The 19,740-nt window shown below is 41.7% G+C and overlaps 1 protein-coding gene across 5 annotated transcripts in view; it reads left to right on the top strand.

Annotated features, from left to right (window-relative positions):
- Nucleotides 1-19,488, top strand: part of LOC109454140 (bifunctional heparan sulfate N-deacetylase/N-sulfotransferase 3) — a 107,375-nt gene extending 87,887 nt beyond the window's left edge. For 2 of the 5 annotated variants that reach the window (XM_019744527.3, XM_019744526.3), the window contains exons 9-14: nucleotides 196-319; nucleotides 3,716-3,890; nucleotides 7,184-7,354; nucleotides 8,698-8,807; nucleotides 15,046-15,148; nucleotides 16,752-19,488. In XM_019744527.3, coding sequence (XP_019600086.3) covers nucleotides 196-319; nucleotides 3,716-3,890; nucleotides 7,184-7,354; nucleotides 8,698-8,807; nucleotides 15,046-15,148; nucleotides 16,752-16,871 — 803 coding nt within the window. In that variant the 3' untranslated portion in view covers nucleotides 16,872-19,488. Of the gene's footprint in view, nucleotides 1-195; nucleotides 320-1,407; nucleotides 3,891-7,183; nucleotides 7,355-8,697; nucleotides 8,808-15,045; nucleotides 15,149-16,751 lie in introns of those variants that run through there. The other 3 variants (XR_016019098.1, XM_088792631.1, XM_088792630.1) reach the window with 3 other exon arrangements.
- The last annotated feature ends 252 nt before the right edge of the window (nucleotides 19,489-19,740 follow it).

Below are 19,740 nucleotides of genomic sequence, written 5' to 3'. Positions count from 1 at the left end.
CATCAGACTAGCTCCATGTTTTAGAATCTGCTTCTTTTCAAATGCTGGCTATCTCTTCAGTTTAATTCAAGGAGTACTTATATGTGTATCTGTTTGGACCATTGTAGTACTTGGTTTAGTAATGACTTTGCAATGCTCATAGTAGGAAACTGTGTTTTCATGTCATTAACCTGGAAACCTCTGCTGTCTTTTCAGGGACCACTGCTTTGTATCTGTTCCTGGCTATGCACCCTTCCATCCTTAGTAACTCCCCCAGCCCCAAAACCCTTGAGGAGGTACAGTTCTTTAATAGAAATAACTACCACAGGGGGATTGATTGGTAAGATGGGTTATTAGTCTAAATCTAAAAGTATATGTACTGTGCACATTATAAAGTTAGTGCTGACGTTTATGAACTTATAACTTTGTAGCCACAAATAAATGTGATCTCTGTGCCTTGGAAACTGACTACATGAAGGAGCACTGAAAGTATTCACACAAAACTTTTCTCAGTTCATGAAGGGACTTGTCGCCTCGAGAGGCACACCTGTAATTGCAATTTGCATTAATTATATTTGATGGTGATTACAGATGTGGAGTCAGAGAAATACCAGAATACCCAGGAATTTCACTCCTCTCTACTCTTAAGAAAACATTTTCATAGCTTTCTCTTCTTATGCACTTTGCATTAAAATGTTGCCACCATCCACATATACAATTTTCTATTTTGCTTTGGCATAAAAGGTACATAAATAGAACTAGAAATGTGTATGTATTTCATGAGTAATGAAAGCTATAAAAAAAGATATCAACAATATACAAAATTTAACTTTTCACCTTTGAATTAAAATTAGAAATATATCAACCATCCAAGGAAAATAGTTAAAATAAAATTCAAAGCTAAAATGTCAAATATACACAAAATATGGTAATGTAGCAGGAATAGAAGTTGCAAACACATTAATCATAAAATGAATCTACAAGTCTTGCTATTATGGTATAAATTCTGGGTAGAAAGTGGTATAAAAGAGTGGAATTCTTATAACTCTAGAGTGCGAACATAAACATTTTGTATGTATTTTAAAGAGTTGTTATTTGTTAACCTCTGCTGCCAATTGCATGAACTCAATTTCAAAAGTATCGACCCCTCAGGAGTTGCTTGTGGGTTGTCTGAATAGAAAGATAAAGACATGGCTGCGTATAATCTGAGCACCTGCTAGATTTACATGCATTGTAACTGTTACATAACGGAGGTGCCAAAAAAATGTCTACACATGACTTGTATTCCTCTTTCGTTATCGGAATATATTGAGTATTACAATTTTAATACAGTTTTGTTACTTTCTTAAAATGTGTGTACACTTTTTTGGCATTTCACTGCCCGTTCCTCAGTTCCGTGCGTGACACTGAGTCACTGTGTGCTGTTAGATGACGCTACGAGAATCAAGCAACCAGCAAGTACTTCAGCAGCTGATCCACCGCTGACCCAAATACACATGCACTTAGCACAGCGACGCCAACCTCAGGACGAAGAGGAGAGATCAAAAGCCACGTTAGAAGTGGAGAGGCATGGAATACTTGGATTCCCTGGAACTTGAGAATATCTATGAGAATCATCAATTAGAAGAAGAGGAAAAGCGGTCCGTAAGCCAGTCGTGTGTACAGGCGCGACAACAGGAACGAAAATCCCTTAAGCAGTTTACAGAGAGACGACATAAGCAGAAGGCTACGGAGCAATTCAAATTTTCAATTATAACTCACTAAAAACACCCCAATTGCAAACACGTCTGATTGATAAATTATGTTTATAAGAGGCAATTAACACAAATAACAAATAATAGTAACTGCAAATGTCAATCTATTAGCAATAATGATGGCTGTGCTCTCAACGACATGGGATTTACACCGAGTCCTGGCCTTGCCCATCCATCGAGCACGGGTACCCCAGCCGTCACTCTGGGACCACAGAGCCCCGCGGTGGGAGATGACACGTGGCCGAGTGCAAAGTCGTGTCCAGAATCAGCCCGGGCACAGTTAGTTCACCTGGGTACATGCATCTGCTTTGCATGGAAAACTGGGTAAAACCAGCTGCTGTAACTGCCAAGCAGCCCACACACAAGTTTAGGGCACAAGCAAAAAGGGCAGATGTGATTCAGAAAATTCCATCTTTGATCAAATAGCCAAGACACGCAGTCAGAAGGTCTAAGACAATCAATTCATGCAGTTAAGTTTTACATCCTACGGTTTGATCATTGATTTTTAGCATTTCTCGGGGACGCAGCAGAGAGTTGGAGCGGTGTGTGGAGCCGTAAAATCCCGTTAGCATTTAGGACCCCTGAACGTCTTAATCTGGCTTTAAGTAAAATCACTCAGAAATGCTCAGCATCAACCCAAGTAACAAATAAACATGGAGAATTGCAAAAATCACACTTTTCAGTTTAAAAAAAAAAAAATGTCTGAGGTGTTATGGAAGTAGCAAGGCTTAAATGAGGCAGACACTTACTTTTCAGCCCAAACTGTTAAACCAGTTGAGTTTTTGCACCAATTCTCGGGGTAAGCTGAATTCATATTCTCCAGACATGGGCCTGTTCCCATTCTGGAAATACGAAGCTGAATTCTAGTCATTCACTTGTTTAACCATCAAACGTTTTTCAAGTGCCCGTAAGTGCCAATCACTGGCCTAGAAAAATGTGGGTACAGGCAAAGAGAAACCAGCCCCAGTTTCTCCATGAGCCTCTGGGATCTGAGAAAGCAGCACAGTAGCCGCCCAAGACCCAGGACCACTGGAAGGGGTTTGCACAGCCTCACCGTTCCAAGTATAGAGGAATGCCGGGATGCTGGGCCAGTGTTTAGAAACTAAAAGTTATCTGAATCCAGCACCTTCTACCCTTCTTTTGTGATGTGTGGAGCCTTTCTCAGAATAAGCAAGCTTGAGGCAAGTTTGGACCAAATAAGATAGCACTAGACCCTTGGGATAACCTTAGCATCCCTGGAACCAGTGTGGCCATCTAAATTAAGAAGCATCCAGAAACATGACATTTTCCATAAATAGCATACACACCAGGACAGATAGCAGATCAAACTTCCCAGGAACTCTTGTATATCTGTTTCCCCCATAAAAGGCTGCCAGAATGATATGCTACCAACAAGGAAATTTCCAGAAAACATAAAAAGATTTCTTTACTGTCCTGAGTTTCAAGATATGGCTTTGTTGTACCAACCAAACTTTGCAGTACGTTCACTGGAATACTACCAGAAGCTTTATGGTGTTAGGGGACGAAAAGAAAACACTACTCTGCAAAGACATCACACAAATGTCAGTGACTCTCTTGTTCAGTAATTATCCAACCACTTCGTCTTGGTAGCCCAAAGTCACAGTGGCTTATGAACTGCAAAGGGTGGGGGCAGAGTGTGGGGCCATTATTGTGAAACAGAAGAAACCTTCCATTTTCTATAATACCTGCAGTTTGCTGTGTCTCCACGGTTGTTATCTCCCACACCCTTTTTCCTGATATTAAGCAAAACAAAAAGATAATGTGTGTAGAAAAGCATTTCAAACTACATTATTAACTTTTCTGTGTGTTTTTCTCTTGCCCAAAACTTTGTGGGACAAATGCCTTGAAAAAAAGGCTTTTGTTTCAGAAACTAAGGAATTTGTGGGACACATTTCACATCTTCAGTCACCGGGGATTGAGTGTAAAGCAGAGACTTATTTTGAGACCTACTCCTTTTCTAGGTACATGGACTTCTTCCCGGTCCCCTCGAATGCCACCACTGACTTGCTGTTTGAGAAGAGTGCCAATTACTTCCATTCCGAGGAGGCGCCGAGAAGGGCAGCCTCTCTGGTCCCTAAAGCGAAGATCATCACCATCCTCATTGACCCATCGGACCGAGCCTATTCCTGGTACCAGGTACGGGAGCCACACACAGACTCCAGCAGGTAGACGGGAGTACGGAGCCCAGAGGATGGTTTGCAGCAGCAGCCACCACCCTGAGCTTTAACAAAAAGGAAGATTTGCTACTTTTATATCTGCAGGAAAGTGGATACATTATTCTTTGTTGCCATGGAGAAATGTTCCCCTTATGATTTTATTAATGCTGTAGTTATTTACTTACCGCTGAAAATAAGACCTGTAGTTATTTACTTACCGCTGAAGTTATTTACTGTAGTTATTTACTTACCGCTAAAATTAGACCATCAGCTCTAATGCGTCTTTTGGAGCAAAAATTAATATAAGACCCAGTCTTATTTAAATATAATATCAGACCAGGTATAATATAATACAGTATAGTATAATATAATATAATATAATATAATATAATATAATATAATATAACATAATATAATACCAGGTCTTATATTAATTTTTGCTCCAAAAGACACATTAGAGCTGATGGTCCAGCTAGGTCTTGTTTTTGGGGAAACATGGTAATAAAATGCATTAATGCAATGAGGAAATTAAATTAAATTAAATATAACAAAAAAATATGTACTTGAATGTATATTTGTGTTTCTATGTACCTGCATTTTAAAAGTAAAATTGTAAAAAGTGAAATAATTTAAAGTCATTATTTTTCATCTAAAACCTATGCGATGCTGCTGTTATCTCAGTTTTACAGGTGAAGAATACAAGTGACTCCCCCAAAGGACAAGTCACAGGCCAGGGAGTCAATATTTCAGGCTTCACAGCCATGTGTTTGGTCTCTGCTGCAATTCAGCCATTGTATTTGGAAAGCAGCCATAGGCAGCATAGAAATGAATGATCTTGGCTGTGTTCCGATAAAACTTTATTTACAAAACAAGTGGCAAGCCACATTTAGCCCATTTAGATTGATGACTCCAAGTCTAAAAGAGCTTAAATAACTGTTTGTCCTGAGCAGTAACTGAGTATCAGAAACTAAACATAAGAGTCCGCATCCCTGAAAGCCCAGCCAGTCGACACCCTGTCTCCAGCCTCTTCCTCACACACTCATTGCTGTTATTTCTGACGTTGGTCACAACCGCGCCCAGAGATGATCACTGCGAAATAATTTAACAGGATCTAGTAATAATACTTATACATCAAATATGTTTTTACTTTAATAAGTCATTTAAAATAATAGGGAAAAAGTCTTGTCCCAGTGACATTTCCATCACCAAACGTTGAAAAGTTTGAATAAGAAGCAGTCAGAATTAAATATAAGAACATGAAATGAATTGTCTGTGTCCTTGGTCACTAGGACCCTTAGTGGTTCCTCAGTTTTATAATTTAAAACTACTTTCCTCACATTATCTGTTCATTCATCCATTCATTTTAGTGACTATCACAGGCAAAGTATTGTTCTAAGCATAATGTGCAGATAAATTGATAAATGTGGATATTACACTCGAGGCTGCTTTCAGTCTCATTGAAGAAACAGGTGTACAGAGGCAGTTTCTACGTCAGGAAGTACTGAGTGACAGACGGCGTCCTCTGGAGTGACAGGCCATCTGACACAGACCACCGGGGACGACCGGTTAGGTTAGGTAGACCAGTTGGCTGCTGCAAAGAAGTCCAGACAGCAGAGGGGTGACTGGGCATTTCCCTAAAGAAGGGAGGGGTTTGTAAGGCGACAGATTTAGGCAAGAGTAAAATGTTTTGTGAGCACAAAGCAGGGCGATGAGTCAAGGGGTTATCAGCGGGTCAGGGCTGAGAGGCAGGCTCAGGGTCCTATTTCCTTGGAAGCTATCATGTCGAGATAAATGTGGAGTCTTGTGTCTAGAAACCCCTGATCTGAAACTCTGCACCTGGATGGAAATAAGGCTGCTTCTCTGTATTAAAGTGACCCCCACAGCTCTGAGCCTCCAGGCAAAAGTGGGACGTTCCATTCTCCCTCATAGGACTTTAAACAGGGAAATTGCTGATAATCTGTGATATCAGAGAATAAAGTTTCCCAGCACTGGGTCCTCCTGTTATTTAACAAAGTAGTTTTTCCAGGGTTACAACAGGAAAGACACGATGCCAGGAAAGGTTTTGTGGCTGGGACAGAGTGGGGAAAGGGCAGGTGAAGCAGAGGGGTCTCAGATTGGCAGATGGATAATAACCGTCCTCATACGGAGGGAGACATCCTGGAAAGCTGAAATCCACAACTGCACACTGATCATTCATGCCAAACTCCTAGAGCCGTCTTTTAAATCAAAATATATAGCAAATTGCAAATTGACGGATTCAACTTGGAGCCGTTTATCTTTTCCGCCAGGTATCTGCAGAAGAGAAATGAGCCTTAATTGACTCAAAGAGAAAGAAGAAAATTGGAGCTTAGCAACCACTTAGCCCCTGAAAAATTGAGACTTTACTGAAAAGGGAGGTTTTAAGGCTGCAAGCTAACAAAACGTCCTAAATATTACAAATAAATCACTCCTTGATAGCTAAATGCAGGCCTGCAGTAAGTCTAGTGGGGTGTGCAGTCAGGTAATTTGAATCTCAATTGCACCAAATTTGCTGTTCAGGAGACGTGGGAAACATCCACACAACCAGCACGGAGCCTGAATATGTGTTGGTCGATTCAGGGAAAAGGTGATTTCCTCACACCCGCGGGCCCAGCCGAGCCATTAAACAACGCTTTCCTGTTTGGACTGCTTTTTGCATTTTCTGTACAATAAAGGATTCTGATTTATCGCGAAGGTTACCGTTCGGTAAAATGACAGGGGCTTGCAGATGCAGGGGTACTGACAAAAGCTGGGGGCTTCAGACAGCGTTCCTGTCAGTGTGTGCAGCAGCTTCTCCACTTCACATAGCCAGCAGGGCTTTGCTGTAAGTGCCTTAGCAGGGGGAGCCGGGCTGTGGGGCAGGACGAGTGGCGTCCCTGCCTTACGATACTCACTGCACGTGATAAACCGCTTGCTGTGGCCTCAAAGGAGGCATTCATGCAACTTCCAAAAGTTTACTTTCAGAATAAAATATACACACGAAGGAAACCACTCTGTGCAGACGGTAAGGAATCCTAGCAATGAGAATTCAGCCTCCACCAACTAAGTCTCAGAAATATCCTCTCATCAGGGTCATGGCTTTAATTCCTGGTGCTCTCAGCAAACATTTTTTTTTCCTTTATTAACTGCAGAACAAGTGACTTTCCAGCAGTCAGGCACTCCTTCCCCTAGCTTTGAGACCTGTCCCAGAGATTGGTTTTGAAGCATTTATGCCTGTGGTTCCAGTTGGTTTAACTCCCCACCTCTTCCCCACAGCATCAGCGATCGCATGAAGACCCTACAGCTCTCAAGTTCAGCTTCTACCAAGTGATCTCCGCAGGGCCCCGTGCCCCCGCCGAGCTCCGCGCCTTACAGAAGAGGTGTTTGGTCCCTGGGTGGTATGCCAGCCACATCGAGAGATGGCTTGTTTACTTCCCCCCCTTTCAGGTATGGAGCAGTAAAAATTACATCCTGTCACAATCTCATACATGGATGGCTTTGCCTCTAGGGTAGAGGACATTCTACTCATTGAAACATTACTAGGTTCTACTCTTTAGTTGTAAATAATGAGACTGTGGCACAGAATAATAGATACGCAGAGGGAGAAAAACCACTTAATTGTCTTTCTAACAGTATTTCAAGATAATTCTCCCTGCTCTATTTTCTAGTGCAAACCTTCCCTGATTGTAAAGAGCTTTAGAAGCTTCCTCCCCTTGATTCTTATTCCGAGAATAAAGCTTGAGAGCCTCTTAACCAAACAAGGCAAATACTGTTCTGCTTAATTAACTGCCGTTATTTCCCTTTGAACCACCCTGCTGAATTTTCCTTACGCCAATATCTCCCTTGGCTTCCTGCGTCTCCCCTTTGCCTGGCATCTACCATCATTACCAAGTCAGTCCTGACAGCGGACAGCCTGAACCCCCCGCCCCTCAGACCACCATGCGCCTGTGTCCACAGCCCTGCTGTCCAATGCGAAAGCTGCTACCACATACGGCCATCTAAACCTGTATTACCATTATATAGAATTCAAAATTCAGTTCCTCAGCCACATTTCAGATGCTCAGTAGCCACCTGTTGGACACCACAGCTGTAGAACATCACAGAAGGTTCTATCAAACAACGCTGGTCTGGACTAAATAGAAATGTGGGAGCGCCAGTTGCAGGTTTGGGGGCCTCCATCACAGCCTGCTGTCATTTTATCTTGCTGGGTCCACCCCCTCCCTCACCAGAGTAACAAGCAAACTCTTCCATGGAGCCCACTGAGGCACGTCTATCCACATTCAGTCTCTGGAACTCTGACCTTTTTCTCTAAATTATCAAAGTACTTCTTAAAACTTGACGGTGCTCCTCCTTTGGCGGGACGCATGGAGGACGACGTGCCCTCTGTCTCATTACACGTGGTCTTATCAGAACCTTTCTTTGTCTCTGCAATGCTCCCTCCCAGCTTGAAGGATGCAATCAATGCTTTGGCAGTTTTTAAACTTCGTTCCCATTTGTGATTTTATAGTCACGCTTCTTAAGCTCTCCTGGTCCCTCCAAATGGCTTTTTGTTTTCACAGTGTTTGCAGGACTTTTCAGATTACAAAATACGAGTACATTTAATTCATGTGATGTATGTCTGGTCCCAGGTCACTAATGAAGATGGCTGGGTTAAGCCTGAGCGCAGTGAGTGCAAATCCCCTGCACTGGGTCTGTCGCTGAATAAACTCAAAGTGCAGAGATTTTTTCTTATACAGTTACATGCCTTTTGTCAACATGCATTGTCTTTTTTTTCCCCTGTGGTAATTTAGTTGCTAATTATTGATGGGCAACAGCTAAGAATGGATCCTGCTACAGTGATGGATGAAGTCCAGAAGTTTCTAGGAGTTTCTCGCCATTATAATTATTCAGAAGCTTTAACGTAAGTTTACAGTCTCAATAATTTATTGAAGTTGCAGCAAAGAACTGTTTTAAAACAAAAACAAAAACAAAAAAAAAACACTGCAGTTGGTGATGTAACTGTCGAGTCAGCAGTTCCTTACATACTGGTCCTTTCTCAGTGTGTCCCCAACCACGTGGGAAAGAGCATTTCAACAGTGTGGCAAAGAAATGTCCTAAATCCTCTATTGATTTCTAACTATGAAAAGTCTCCCCTGGGAGGAAAGTAGAGAAACAAAAAAAGTTGTAAGCCTCAAAACCAACTCCCCTTAGAAGAGGCTACCTAGACGTTGGTGATGCTGAGCCTACTTGACACACCATTGGGACCTCTCAGGAGTATAACGAGGTGATGAGCCAGGCAGTTTATGAACCTGCTGCTCTCTCCTTTGTGACTTTTCAGAAACAACATTAGGCAGCAGGAATAACCCCGGAGGTGACGGGATAGGCAGAGGGGTGAGCTGCAATAACTCTCATGCTGACCCCCATCTTTTGCCTCAGTCTTCACCCACTGGAGGGCCATCCTGTCATCTCTCCTTCAGAGGCCTCAGCAGTTACAGCTCTGGTTTGGTTTTCTTTAGCTGGTTCCCTCTGGTTTTCTTGGGTAAATTACCCATCTGGGTAGGAAATAGTGAGGCAAGAGAGGCACTAGGATGGGAGGTATCCCTTCAGGGCTGTGTAAATGCCGGAGAAGCCGTGCTTCCTCAGAGCTTACACCCTCGCTGCCTCTCTTAGCTCATGGAATCCTGACCCTGACCTCAGTCAGCACGTTAAATAAGACCCCCATCTTACTTTGTCCACATACAAAGAGGCAGTTGGGCTGACAAGGGTTGTGGTTCTTCCTAGCTATCACGCCTAGAGCAACTGGAATATACTGAGCTGGTTGGGCCATCCAGCCGACTCTCACTAATAGACTCATATATACGAGTAGATTTCATTGTAGTCATAGACTGAGCCTTAAAGAAACTAGAGAGGGCTGTATTATGGAATTCTTCCACTGTGTGTCTCAGTGTAAAACTCAGTTCTATAGATCAGCTGATTTTCTCTTTTTTTTAATTAGTGTATTGGGGTGACAGTGGTTAGCAAAGTTACATAGGTTTCAGGTGTACAATTCTGTATTACATCATCTATATATCACATTGTATGTTCACCACCCAGAGTCAGTTCTCCTTCCATCACCATATATTTGATCCCCTTTACCCTCATCTATCACCCCTACCCCCATTACCCTCTGGTAACCACTAAACTACTGTCTGTGTCTATGAGTTTTTGTTTCTCATTTGTTTGTCTTGTTCTTTTGTTGTTTTTGGTTTATATACCACATATCAGTGAAATCATATGGTTCTCTGCTTTTTCTGTCTGACTTATTTTACTTAGCATTATACTCTCAAGATCCATCCATGTTGTCACAAATGTTCCTATATCATCTTTTCTTGCCGCCGAATAGTATTCCACTGTGTATATAGACCACACCTTCTCTATCCAATCATCTATTGAAGGACATTTTGGTTGTTTCCATGTCTCGGCCACTGTAAATAAAGCTGCAATGAACATTGGAGCACATGTGTCTTTATGTATAAATGTTTTCAGATTTTTTGGGTAGATACCCAGGAGAGGGATTGCTGGGTCATATGGTAATTCTATTCGTAATTTTTTGAGGAACCTCCACACTGCCTTCCATAGCAGCTGCACCAATCTGCATTCCCACCAACAGTGTATGGGGGTTCCTTTTTCTCCACAGCCTCTTCAACGCTTGTTACTATTTGTCTTGTTGATGACAGCCATTCTGACTGGGGTGAGGTGACATCTCATTGTGGTTTTCACTTGCATTTCTCTGATGATTAGTGATGTTGAGCATTTTTTCATATGTCTATTGGCCATTGGTATGTCCTCTTTGGAGAAACATCTATTCAGGTCCTCTGCCCACTTTTTCGTTGAATTGTTTTTTGTTGTTGAGTTGCATGAGCTCCTTATATATTTTGGATATAAGCCCCTTATTGGAGGTGTTGTTTGCAAGAATCTTCTCCCATTCGGTTGGTGGCCTGGTTTTCTCTTTTCATTGTATTCTTTGTCCTATAGCAATTCAGAAAGTGAGAGGCAGGACTCCTTTGCCATTCATCACTCCTCACAGTAAGACATTGGCAGGAAAACATCCCAGACTGCTTCCATCTTGCACAAACCATGTGCAGAGACACATGTAACAGAGATTTCGGTTTAGAAGACAGAGGAATAGGTGGGACTGGAGTTTTGCGCTTCCTTCCTGAGAGCCATTCCTTTGTTGGTACTATTAGCCTTCTGACCTCTGCGTCTTCTGTACTGCAAGTACTCTTAGAGCTTTGCAGAGCTCAGTTCAAGTACGAACACAGACGCGAACCTTAGGTGTTTAACTTTCAGCTTGACCTTAGAGAAAGCTGAGTGATTTCTGTTTGCAGTTAGAAAATTCAAGTCCACTTTCTGCTTTATGTCTTTCTAAGTATCTCTTAGAAAAGAAAGCTTTTATTTTCTAAAGTTTTCTATTTCAAGTTGGCTTATCTTTGGATCTTTTTTATAGAGTATATAGCAAAGCAGTGTGTCTCAGAAAAAAGAAGTGGAGTGTTCTCTAAAGACATGCTCTCTTTTCTTATGGAATGGCCCTGACCTGCATGCTGTGTGTGGGTCCCCTTTGCATCCAGCTCTGCAGCAAGCTTTGCAAACCGAAGAGAAGAAATGTCAAAGGAGCGTTCTGAATGCAAAGAACTGTGGTTCACTTTGCCCCCGGGGTATCTGGTAAAGTACCCGTCACGTGACTCTCCAGCCTGGCAGGGGGTTCAGGGGGGGTGGCAAGGGGAGATCCATGTGGTGTCTCAGAGCACAGTTCCAGTGCTGCCACGCCGCCCCCGACTCTGTACCGCCACTCAGCTTCTGGTCGGCGTGTGCCCTTGTCAGTCACTAGTAGGGTGGATGCTTCTTGTCAGTCACCAGCAGGGCACCTGCCGTAGAATACGTGGAATTTCATGTCACTGTCAGAAGTCTCAGCAGGTCAGAAACCTGCCGTCAGAAGTGGGTTCCTCTAGCAAACGTGTGCCAATAAGCGGTTTCTGTGGTGCCCTGAGCAGGTGGGGGTGGCTGGGGTACAGGAGGCACGTTCTCAGGAGTGGCATTCATTGCTTCATCCTAGTCCTGCTAGTCATAGTGAAGCCCATCTCTGGTACTTAAAGAAAAATCATTTAAAGCCCTCTAAGATATGAACTGCAAACAGATAACGAACTCGCAACCACGGAAATCCAACTCCTTGCACACAGTAGAATCAATGAATGAAATAGGTCTATACAAAGGTTTTATTGTCCAACCTTGACATGAAACAGTACTCCAACTTAAGAGATCTATAGCGTGATTATCTTCAATATTTTTCTAAAAATCCAAATTCAAAACTATTTTCAAAAACAAATAGTGATGAGTTTCATGTCAGGAGTATTATTTACTCCTCTCCACAATCGCTACAGAAAGTGGTCAAGGCTTCCAGATTTCACACAGTGTTGGATAATCTGTGACGTCTCCAAATGCCTCAATGTTGTCATCATGGACTTTAATGACACTGAATATGCAAAAAAAAAAAAACACCAAATCTGACCTCCTTAGTGAGTATGGGTGTGATCTGAAGTGAGCAGTATAAGCTTTCAACAATATAAATGGGAACTTTCTCATTCAATAAGTAAATTAACATTTTACAATTCTTGCTCAACATAACCTTAATTCCTAAATTGTAAATAGCGTTGGTATACTGACTTGATTTTAGCTTTCATATTATTTGTTATATAGGGTTTTAAGGCTGACTGATCATTTGAGAGAAAGCAGGGGGAATAATGCTTACCATGGAATAGTGCTAGTCTGAAACTAAAATGACAACTATGAACTGTTCGTTGTCCCATGACGATAGCCATTCACAGTCACACCAGGCCACCAGTGACCACGGGAGTGTTTACACCCAGGCACGTGGTCAGTTTAGCACCGGAGCCTCATTAATATCATTATGTCTCAGTCAGTTAACCTGTTTGTTAGCATGAATGAAACCAGATGGAGTTAGATGCATTTTTAACACTAATCTACTATGACACCTCACTAACTGGAGTTGAAGGCCAGGAGTTGAATAAAGGTTGCACGTCTGTGTGTTGTTCTGTAGCTGGGGCTTCCCTGAGTCATAAAGCACTGAAGTTGTTTCAAAGTCCAGGACTTGTATCGTAGCTAATGTCACTTCTCCTGCAACCAACTTCATATTGCCCAGGAATTCTTCCCTGTACCGTTCTAGACAAGTCAGAGTAAAACTGTGCCACACTGAAACTTCCCTTAGTAGGAAAAGCAGCAGCCACAATAGCTAAAACCCGCTGGTTCTCGAGATGACCCATAAAGGAGCCCTGAGAAGTGCCAACTAGTGAAAAAGAAGAAATCAATCTACTTCAATTTCTTATGATGAATTTGTTTTTAAAAGTGGTTGTGATGTTTCCAAATCAGAATACACGTATGTGTTCTAAATGTTTTACATATACTGTTTCGTAGATAAGTGCTATTAGTTCCATTTTTCAGTAAAAAAAAAAAAAAAAAAAAAAAAGTGGGGGGCACAGAAAGCTAAGCCAGAAGTTACTCTGCAAGTAAGTGAGGCAGGATGGCACGTTACCCAGTCCCCTGAAACCCACCTGCCAATGCATTAGTGCTTCAAGATGGTGTAAGATGTTAGAACCAGAGAAAAACACTATTGTCAATGTTTACTAATGAAGAGCATGTCAGCCATTAGGTTTTACAAAACTGAAACCTTACAATGAGCTTTCTAAGTTATCTGCAACTTTACTGTAAAAAGAATCCATCTGCAGACACGCTGTCACTGTGCATAATAAGTCTGTGATTATAATCATATGCAAACTGAAGCTACATTGAAATACCACAAAATGGCTTAACCCAAAAGACAACAGCAAATGCTGGCGAGACTGTGGAGACACTGAAACCCTCCCCAACCGCTGCTAGTGGCGTATAATATATGGCCACTTTGGAAAAGCAGTTTTGTAGTTTCTTAAAACGTAAACAGATGTTTACAAACACTCCGATTCCACTCCTAGGAATCCACCCAAAGAGAAATGAAACGCTAGGTCCACAAAGACTCGTTCAGAGTAGAATTCTTCGCAATAACCCCAAACAGGAACCAATCCAAGTGTTCATCAACTTGTAAATGGAATAACAAAATTTGGCCAAAAAATAAAAATAGAAAAGGAAATGTCCACAAGGGACAGATTTAAAGAAGCAAGCAGATCAGGGTTTGCCCGGGACGTGAGGTGGCAGCAGGGACCGAGCACAGTGAGCGCTGAGGGATTCTGGGATGGGGGGAATGTTCTAAGTCTGGATTGGGGTGACAGTTGTACGACTATATGAATTTGCTACACGTCACTGAATCGTACTCTTAGAATGGGTGAGTGTTATGAGATGCAAAGTATACCTCAAAAAAGCTGTTAAACATAAAATGTGACAAATACATCTTTCTTTTTCATTTATACTCAGCTATCATTTGGTGAATGATCCCAGAAAGCCATACACTACACTAAGTGCCATGAAATGGGAAGAGACCTACACTGAAGGTCATTAGGGGTTATAATGAAAGCTCAAATGAGAGTGAGGTGACGTATTTGGTAAATGACAATATAAATCTAGTGTGCTACTTTGGTTATAATTTTGTGGTGAAAATCCATATTTACAGGGGCTGTTACTTTAATACAGAGCTCATGGCAAACTATGAACGTAGCTCTGGAAATGGACTGTAGCTAAAGAATCTTACAATTAATTAGTCATGGCACCAAAACCCTGTAATTGTATGGCACACATACTATGTAAATAAATCCACAGATATGGGTGGAACCTGGCTTGTCTTTTGTAAACGCTACAAAGGGAAAGAATGGGCTTGAAATTTTTAAAACTTTTTCCTTCCAGATGAAGGAGGTAGGCTTATTAATTTCTATTAATAGGAGACCTTCTGCTGACAATTTTTCTATTAGGCATTTGGCACACTCACAAAGATGACAGATGGACTGGGAACTCAGAAGATGCCAAACGACTTTGTGCAAAGTGGTATAGTCAAAAAATAGGCCAGTTTCCCTGGTTACAGATTAATATCCAATTAAAAATATTCATGGTTGGGGTCATTAGAGCTTATAAATTGCTTGAAAAATGCTTTTTTTTGTTTTTTGTATTTTTAATGTTTTTAGGTTTGACTCTCATAAAGGTTTCTGGTGTCAGTTACTGGAAGAAGGTAAAACAAAATGCCTTGGAAAGAGCAAAGGAAGAAAATACCCCCCAATGGGTCCTGATGTAAGTCGAGAGCTTAAATTACAAACTAAATAAGGAAAATGCTAAATAATAATAGGTTTACTTTCTTACAAAAGTGGTTAAAATCAAAAGTCAAGCTTTCTAAAACTGAAAAGTGACATTTGGATATCAATGCTTGTTTTGATCTTTCCAATGATGTATCACCTGTCAGGCAAGAATAAAGGAAAACAACAGGACTTTCCATTTTGAATCAGAACAAAGAAAGTAGTATTTCATCCAAAAAATAAAATAAAAACTGATACACGCACAGAAATATTAGCACTAAGAACATTAACTAAAACCAAGGCAGGAAATGTATCAACTGGAAATTGAAAACACTACCACAAGCCTCCTATTTGTTTTCCCTAAGTCACTCTGCAGTGGTCGTGCAGAGTACCCCTCTGCATGATAATAATTACTGGTGTACTAAGCTTTGAACTGTTAACATGCCAGGTTTGAAAATGATGCCCACAGGCCAGCGCCTGAAGCAGCTGAGGGAGCCCTCAGTTCCAGGAGGTTCCATCCCAACCCCAAAGGCATGGACAGTCGAGACGGGGGAGGCTCGGTGCTGAAGGCAGCTCTTGGGGGACAGTCAGTTACCGTATGGGAAATAGTGGGGGACAAGCCACGCAGGGCTTCAGTCACAGAGGAACGACGCACAGTGGGACACTCAGAGGGAGCACAGGCGGCCATTCAGACACTCAGGTGCCACCCAAAGAGCAGGCCCCTCCCCCCCCCTGGATTCCAGGTGTGGCTGAGCGGAGGCGGCGCAGAACCATGGGCCCCCGGGACGCAGTGTCCCGCGGACAGAACTGATGCCCCCCTTTCTCTGGCCTAAGCATGCCAGCTGGGCCTGTGGGCTGCGGGAGACCCGACAGAGGGCTGAGGTGGACAGACTCGTAAGGCAGACAGAGGCCGGGTTCTGGCCGATGGCCGCGGTGCTGCGCTCAGGGCACAAGTGCTCGGCCTCGTCCGGCGCTTAGCAGCGCACAGGAAGTGATGGGTACAAGACGAGGCTTTTTTCTGTCGCATTTAAAATGAGTGCCACATATGGCATTGGAAAGCATAGCACAAGGAAATAAATAAAAACTTTTTAAAAGTTCAACTCAACGAAAAATCTAGCCTAGTACCAAGTGGGGAGGCACAGCTACAGACATAGACCCCCCCCCCCCCAGCATTCCTGACCTCGGCTATCGAACTGTGGAAACCCCACCGAGGGCCGCCTCCCGCTTCTGACAGTCTCTGTTATTAAAATATTTCGGTTTATTGAAGGACAACCCCCCTCCCGGTAAGTCAGGACAGCTTGCAAGGCGCCCTTGTCCTTCCTTGGGTCGCCCGGTGCAAACACAGCGGGTTACAGCTCCCTGGTTCGCCTCCTGCGTTTGTAAGGTTCGCCACAGCAGTGAAAACTGTGTGTATGTAGGGCGTGCATGTTGAAGGACAGTGTCTCTGTGTTTGTATTGTCCTGAGTCAACAGTCCACAGCTGAGCATGAATCTCGGGGCAGGCACGCCGCCCTCCACGCAGACGTAAGCAGGGTCCGCGCAGGGCCTGGGCACGCGTAACGAACCGCGCAGTGACATGGGTTTCTCTCTCCCGCCCCGCAGAGCAGGGCCTTCCTGTCTACCTACTACCGACAGCACAACGTGGAGCTCTCCAAGCTGCTGCACAGGCTGGGGCAGCCCCTGCCGGCCTGGCTGAGGCACGAGCTGCAGAAAGTGACGTAGCACTGGGACACCGTCTTGAGACTCCGCACTCCGTGCAACACCCACCCTGCCAAAGCTTCCAGAAGCTACCAAAAGGCTGTTTGAAAATATACCTCTTCAAATGAGAAAAAAAAGAACAAAGTTCCTTCCATGTGGATGATTAGGGAAACAAGAAAGAAAAACTACCTGCCGGAAGCCTGGGGGCCTCTGGCCTTTTTCTCACCCACTCTTGGGCCTGTGGGATTATCGCAGACGACTGTGCACGCGTGCGGAATCCCACAGCACCCAACACGGATGCCAAACACAAATGCAGCCCTGCGCCACTTCACAGTAACATCTACACTTCCGTGTATCAACTGAGCTCGCGCTTCTGTAGCTGTTCAGAGCGTTGCCTGTACAATGTTTCCTTAGCCTTTGGGTCTGTAAAGGGTCCTCAAAACACAAAGCAGCGTCAACCTCACGAGGCAGCATAAAATGGCAAAGCTGTAACACTCATGAGAAATACTTGCCGAAATACAAACCCACTGAAGTATCTAGAAAGAAGTATAAATTACAATTTGTGCCAGTTCAGAATGGAAAAATTATGTATGAGCTTTATCTGCATTAAAAAAAATAACTGCTATAGCAAAAAAAAAGTGATTTTCAAACACATAGTGTAGTGCATTTATGTAACATTTACTAACTCCTCTATCATAATGTAATTGTTATACTGCTGTAAAGCCATTGGATGGTAAATAGAAATACACTGAATATTCCAAGTCAGTAAATAACAACGTCAAGTGTACTAACTAAACCCTCCAAAAGGGAGAAATTGTACGGGTCTGAAGATGTATTGTCGACAACTTGTGTCCCCTTTCTTTGAGCTGTAAGTCTCCAGCAGTCTTCACTGCTTCTAGAGAAACACTTGCATAGAATCTGAGTTATGTGTCATCTCCAGAAACAGATGGACATTTAAATGTGAATAACTTTTTTTTCAACATTCCCCAGAACAAAACTTATTAAATGAAAATGGAGGACAGTTTCTCTAGATGATATGTTAAGCGATTTACATTTAAATTATAGAAAAACTACATTTTTCCAGATAGTTCAAAATGAAATTGTATAATGTAGAGATTTATAACAAAAACCAAATTAATATATGATTGTTAATCCAAAATTTGCAATGATACTTTTAATACAAGGCAGGAAAAAATAAGCAGGGCCGAGTCCCATTGTTTTTAGAAAGTTTCATACATCACTCTCGTGAAAGACAATAGAACATAGTTAAATTTATGGTTATCTACTAAATTAAATGGAAGAAGTACAAAGACCAGCCAGGCATAGTTCTTAAAATACACTTACACTAAAATTTCAAAAGATTATAAAATTAACAACATACTCAAAAATGAAAAGAATGTCATACTTATTTCCCTGTGTTTACATTTACTTAATTTTTAAATGTACTCTACAGATAAAAAACTTAAGTAGTAAATAAATTCCCTGATATGTTTATACGAGTATAAGCCTTTATAAAATGTTATTGAAAGTATAATTAGAAAAAAAAAAGATATGCAAGGAAAATCTAAAGCCCAACTATTTTCATTGTGGTTATGTGTGAAACTATATCAATCATTCACTGATTATAAAACAAATTTTGACATCCTTCCACTTACTAGAAATTTAAAAAATTATACTATAATTATTAATTAAATTATTTTTAAAGTTTCATGTACCCAAATGACACACAAATTTTTAAACAAACAAGCTGTTGGCAGAAAGAGTTGGAGAAAACCAATTTTTAAGACTCCTACCTGTAAAAGCAAAATCAAAGTCATGTGGACAAACCTGGCAAACTCAGTTTCCTTGCTTACTGCTGCCTTTCTTGAAGCAGCACATGCCCAACTTGTGAGGAAGATGAATGTAGTGATTTTAAGAAAACTGGCTTAAGAGGGTCAAACACAGTGGGAATCGGCCCCAATGATACCATGTTTTCATTTTGACAGTATTTCTAGTGATAAAAGGGGGGAAAAGAAAAATAAAGAAACAGATAGGTTTATGTTTTAATGATGAGGTGTGCATTTAAACTTCTAAACAAAAATGCCAATGGCATGATTCTGTCTAGATAAACTGAGTTAACTGACCAGCTCACCCTTTAAGATAAATATGAAAATCGTAGTGGATCTTGTATATGAAAGGAGAGAAAAGGGAGAGATTAGACCAAAATTGACTCATTCCTAGTACAGGGATCATGCTACCTAGAGCCCTTTGAGAGGGCTTTGGACGACCATTCAATGAATCTCAGAGGCAACATCAAATTCTAGACGATTATATATACTTGCTACATTGTATATTCCAGCTCGTTATTATGCTATTCTGGAAGTAACAAAAACACACAGGAGAGAAGAATGTGAGATAATGTGATCTAAAACTAGCTTTGTATAGAATTTCTTTTTCATTGCTTAAAATATGAAACTTCCTCAGGAAGAAATGAAATGGGTATTTCAGTGTTTATAGCTAAATATTCTTGTCATTCACATTGAATGAAAATTACTAGAAACAGTTTTTCGTCTGAGTTTTTTAAAATAAAAAACCTGGATCTAATTCTGATAGGAGCATGGTACCTCATATGTACAACAATAAACTGTGATAAGAAAATGAAGAGTTTGGACCTGGTGATTTTAGGAAATAAGTAGAAATTTGCTTGTGTTTGCCTAGGACAGAGTGGAGGGTGGTTTTGGAACATATTTGCCACTAATAGGACTCAAAATGGAGCGATGCATGGAAAACTTCCAAGGAGGCCATAAGTACGTTTATTTTTAATATCACACCATTTCAAAGGTCCTTCTAATCAGTTGTTAGTTCTAACAGATGTAAAGCAGCTCCGAGTCACTCGTGGGACCCGCAAATACAA

Source organism: Rhinolophus sinicus, chromosome 15, assembly GCF_057876585.1.
Source record: "Rhinolophus sinicus isolate RSI-liver-muscle chromosome 15, RSI-T2T, whole genome shotgun sequence".
Classification (NCBI taxonomy): Eukaryota; Metazoa; Chordata; class Mammalia; order Chiroptera; family Rhinolophidae; genus Rhinolophus; species Rhinolophus sinicus.
The sequence above is the reverse complement of the archived record's forward strand: the minus strand, read 5'-3'. Positions and strand labels throughout refer to the sequence as shown.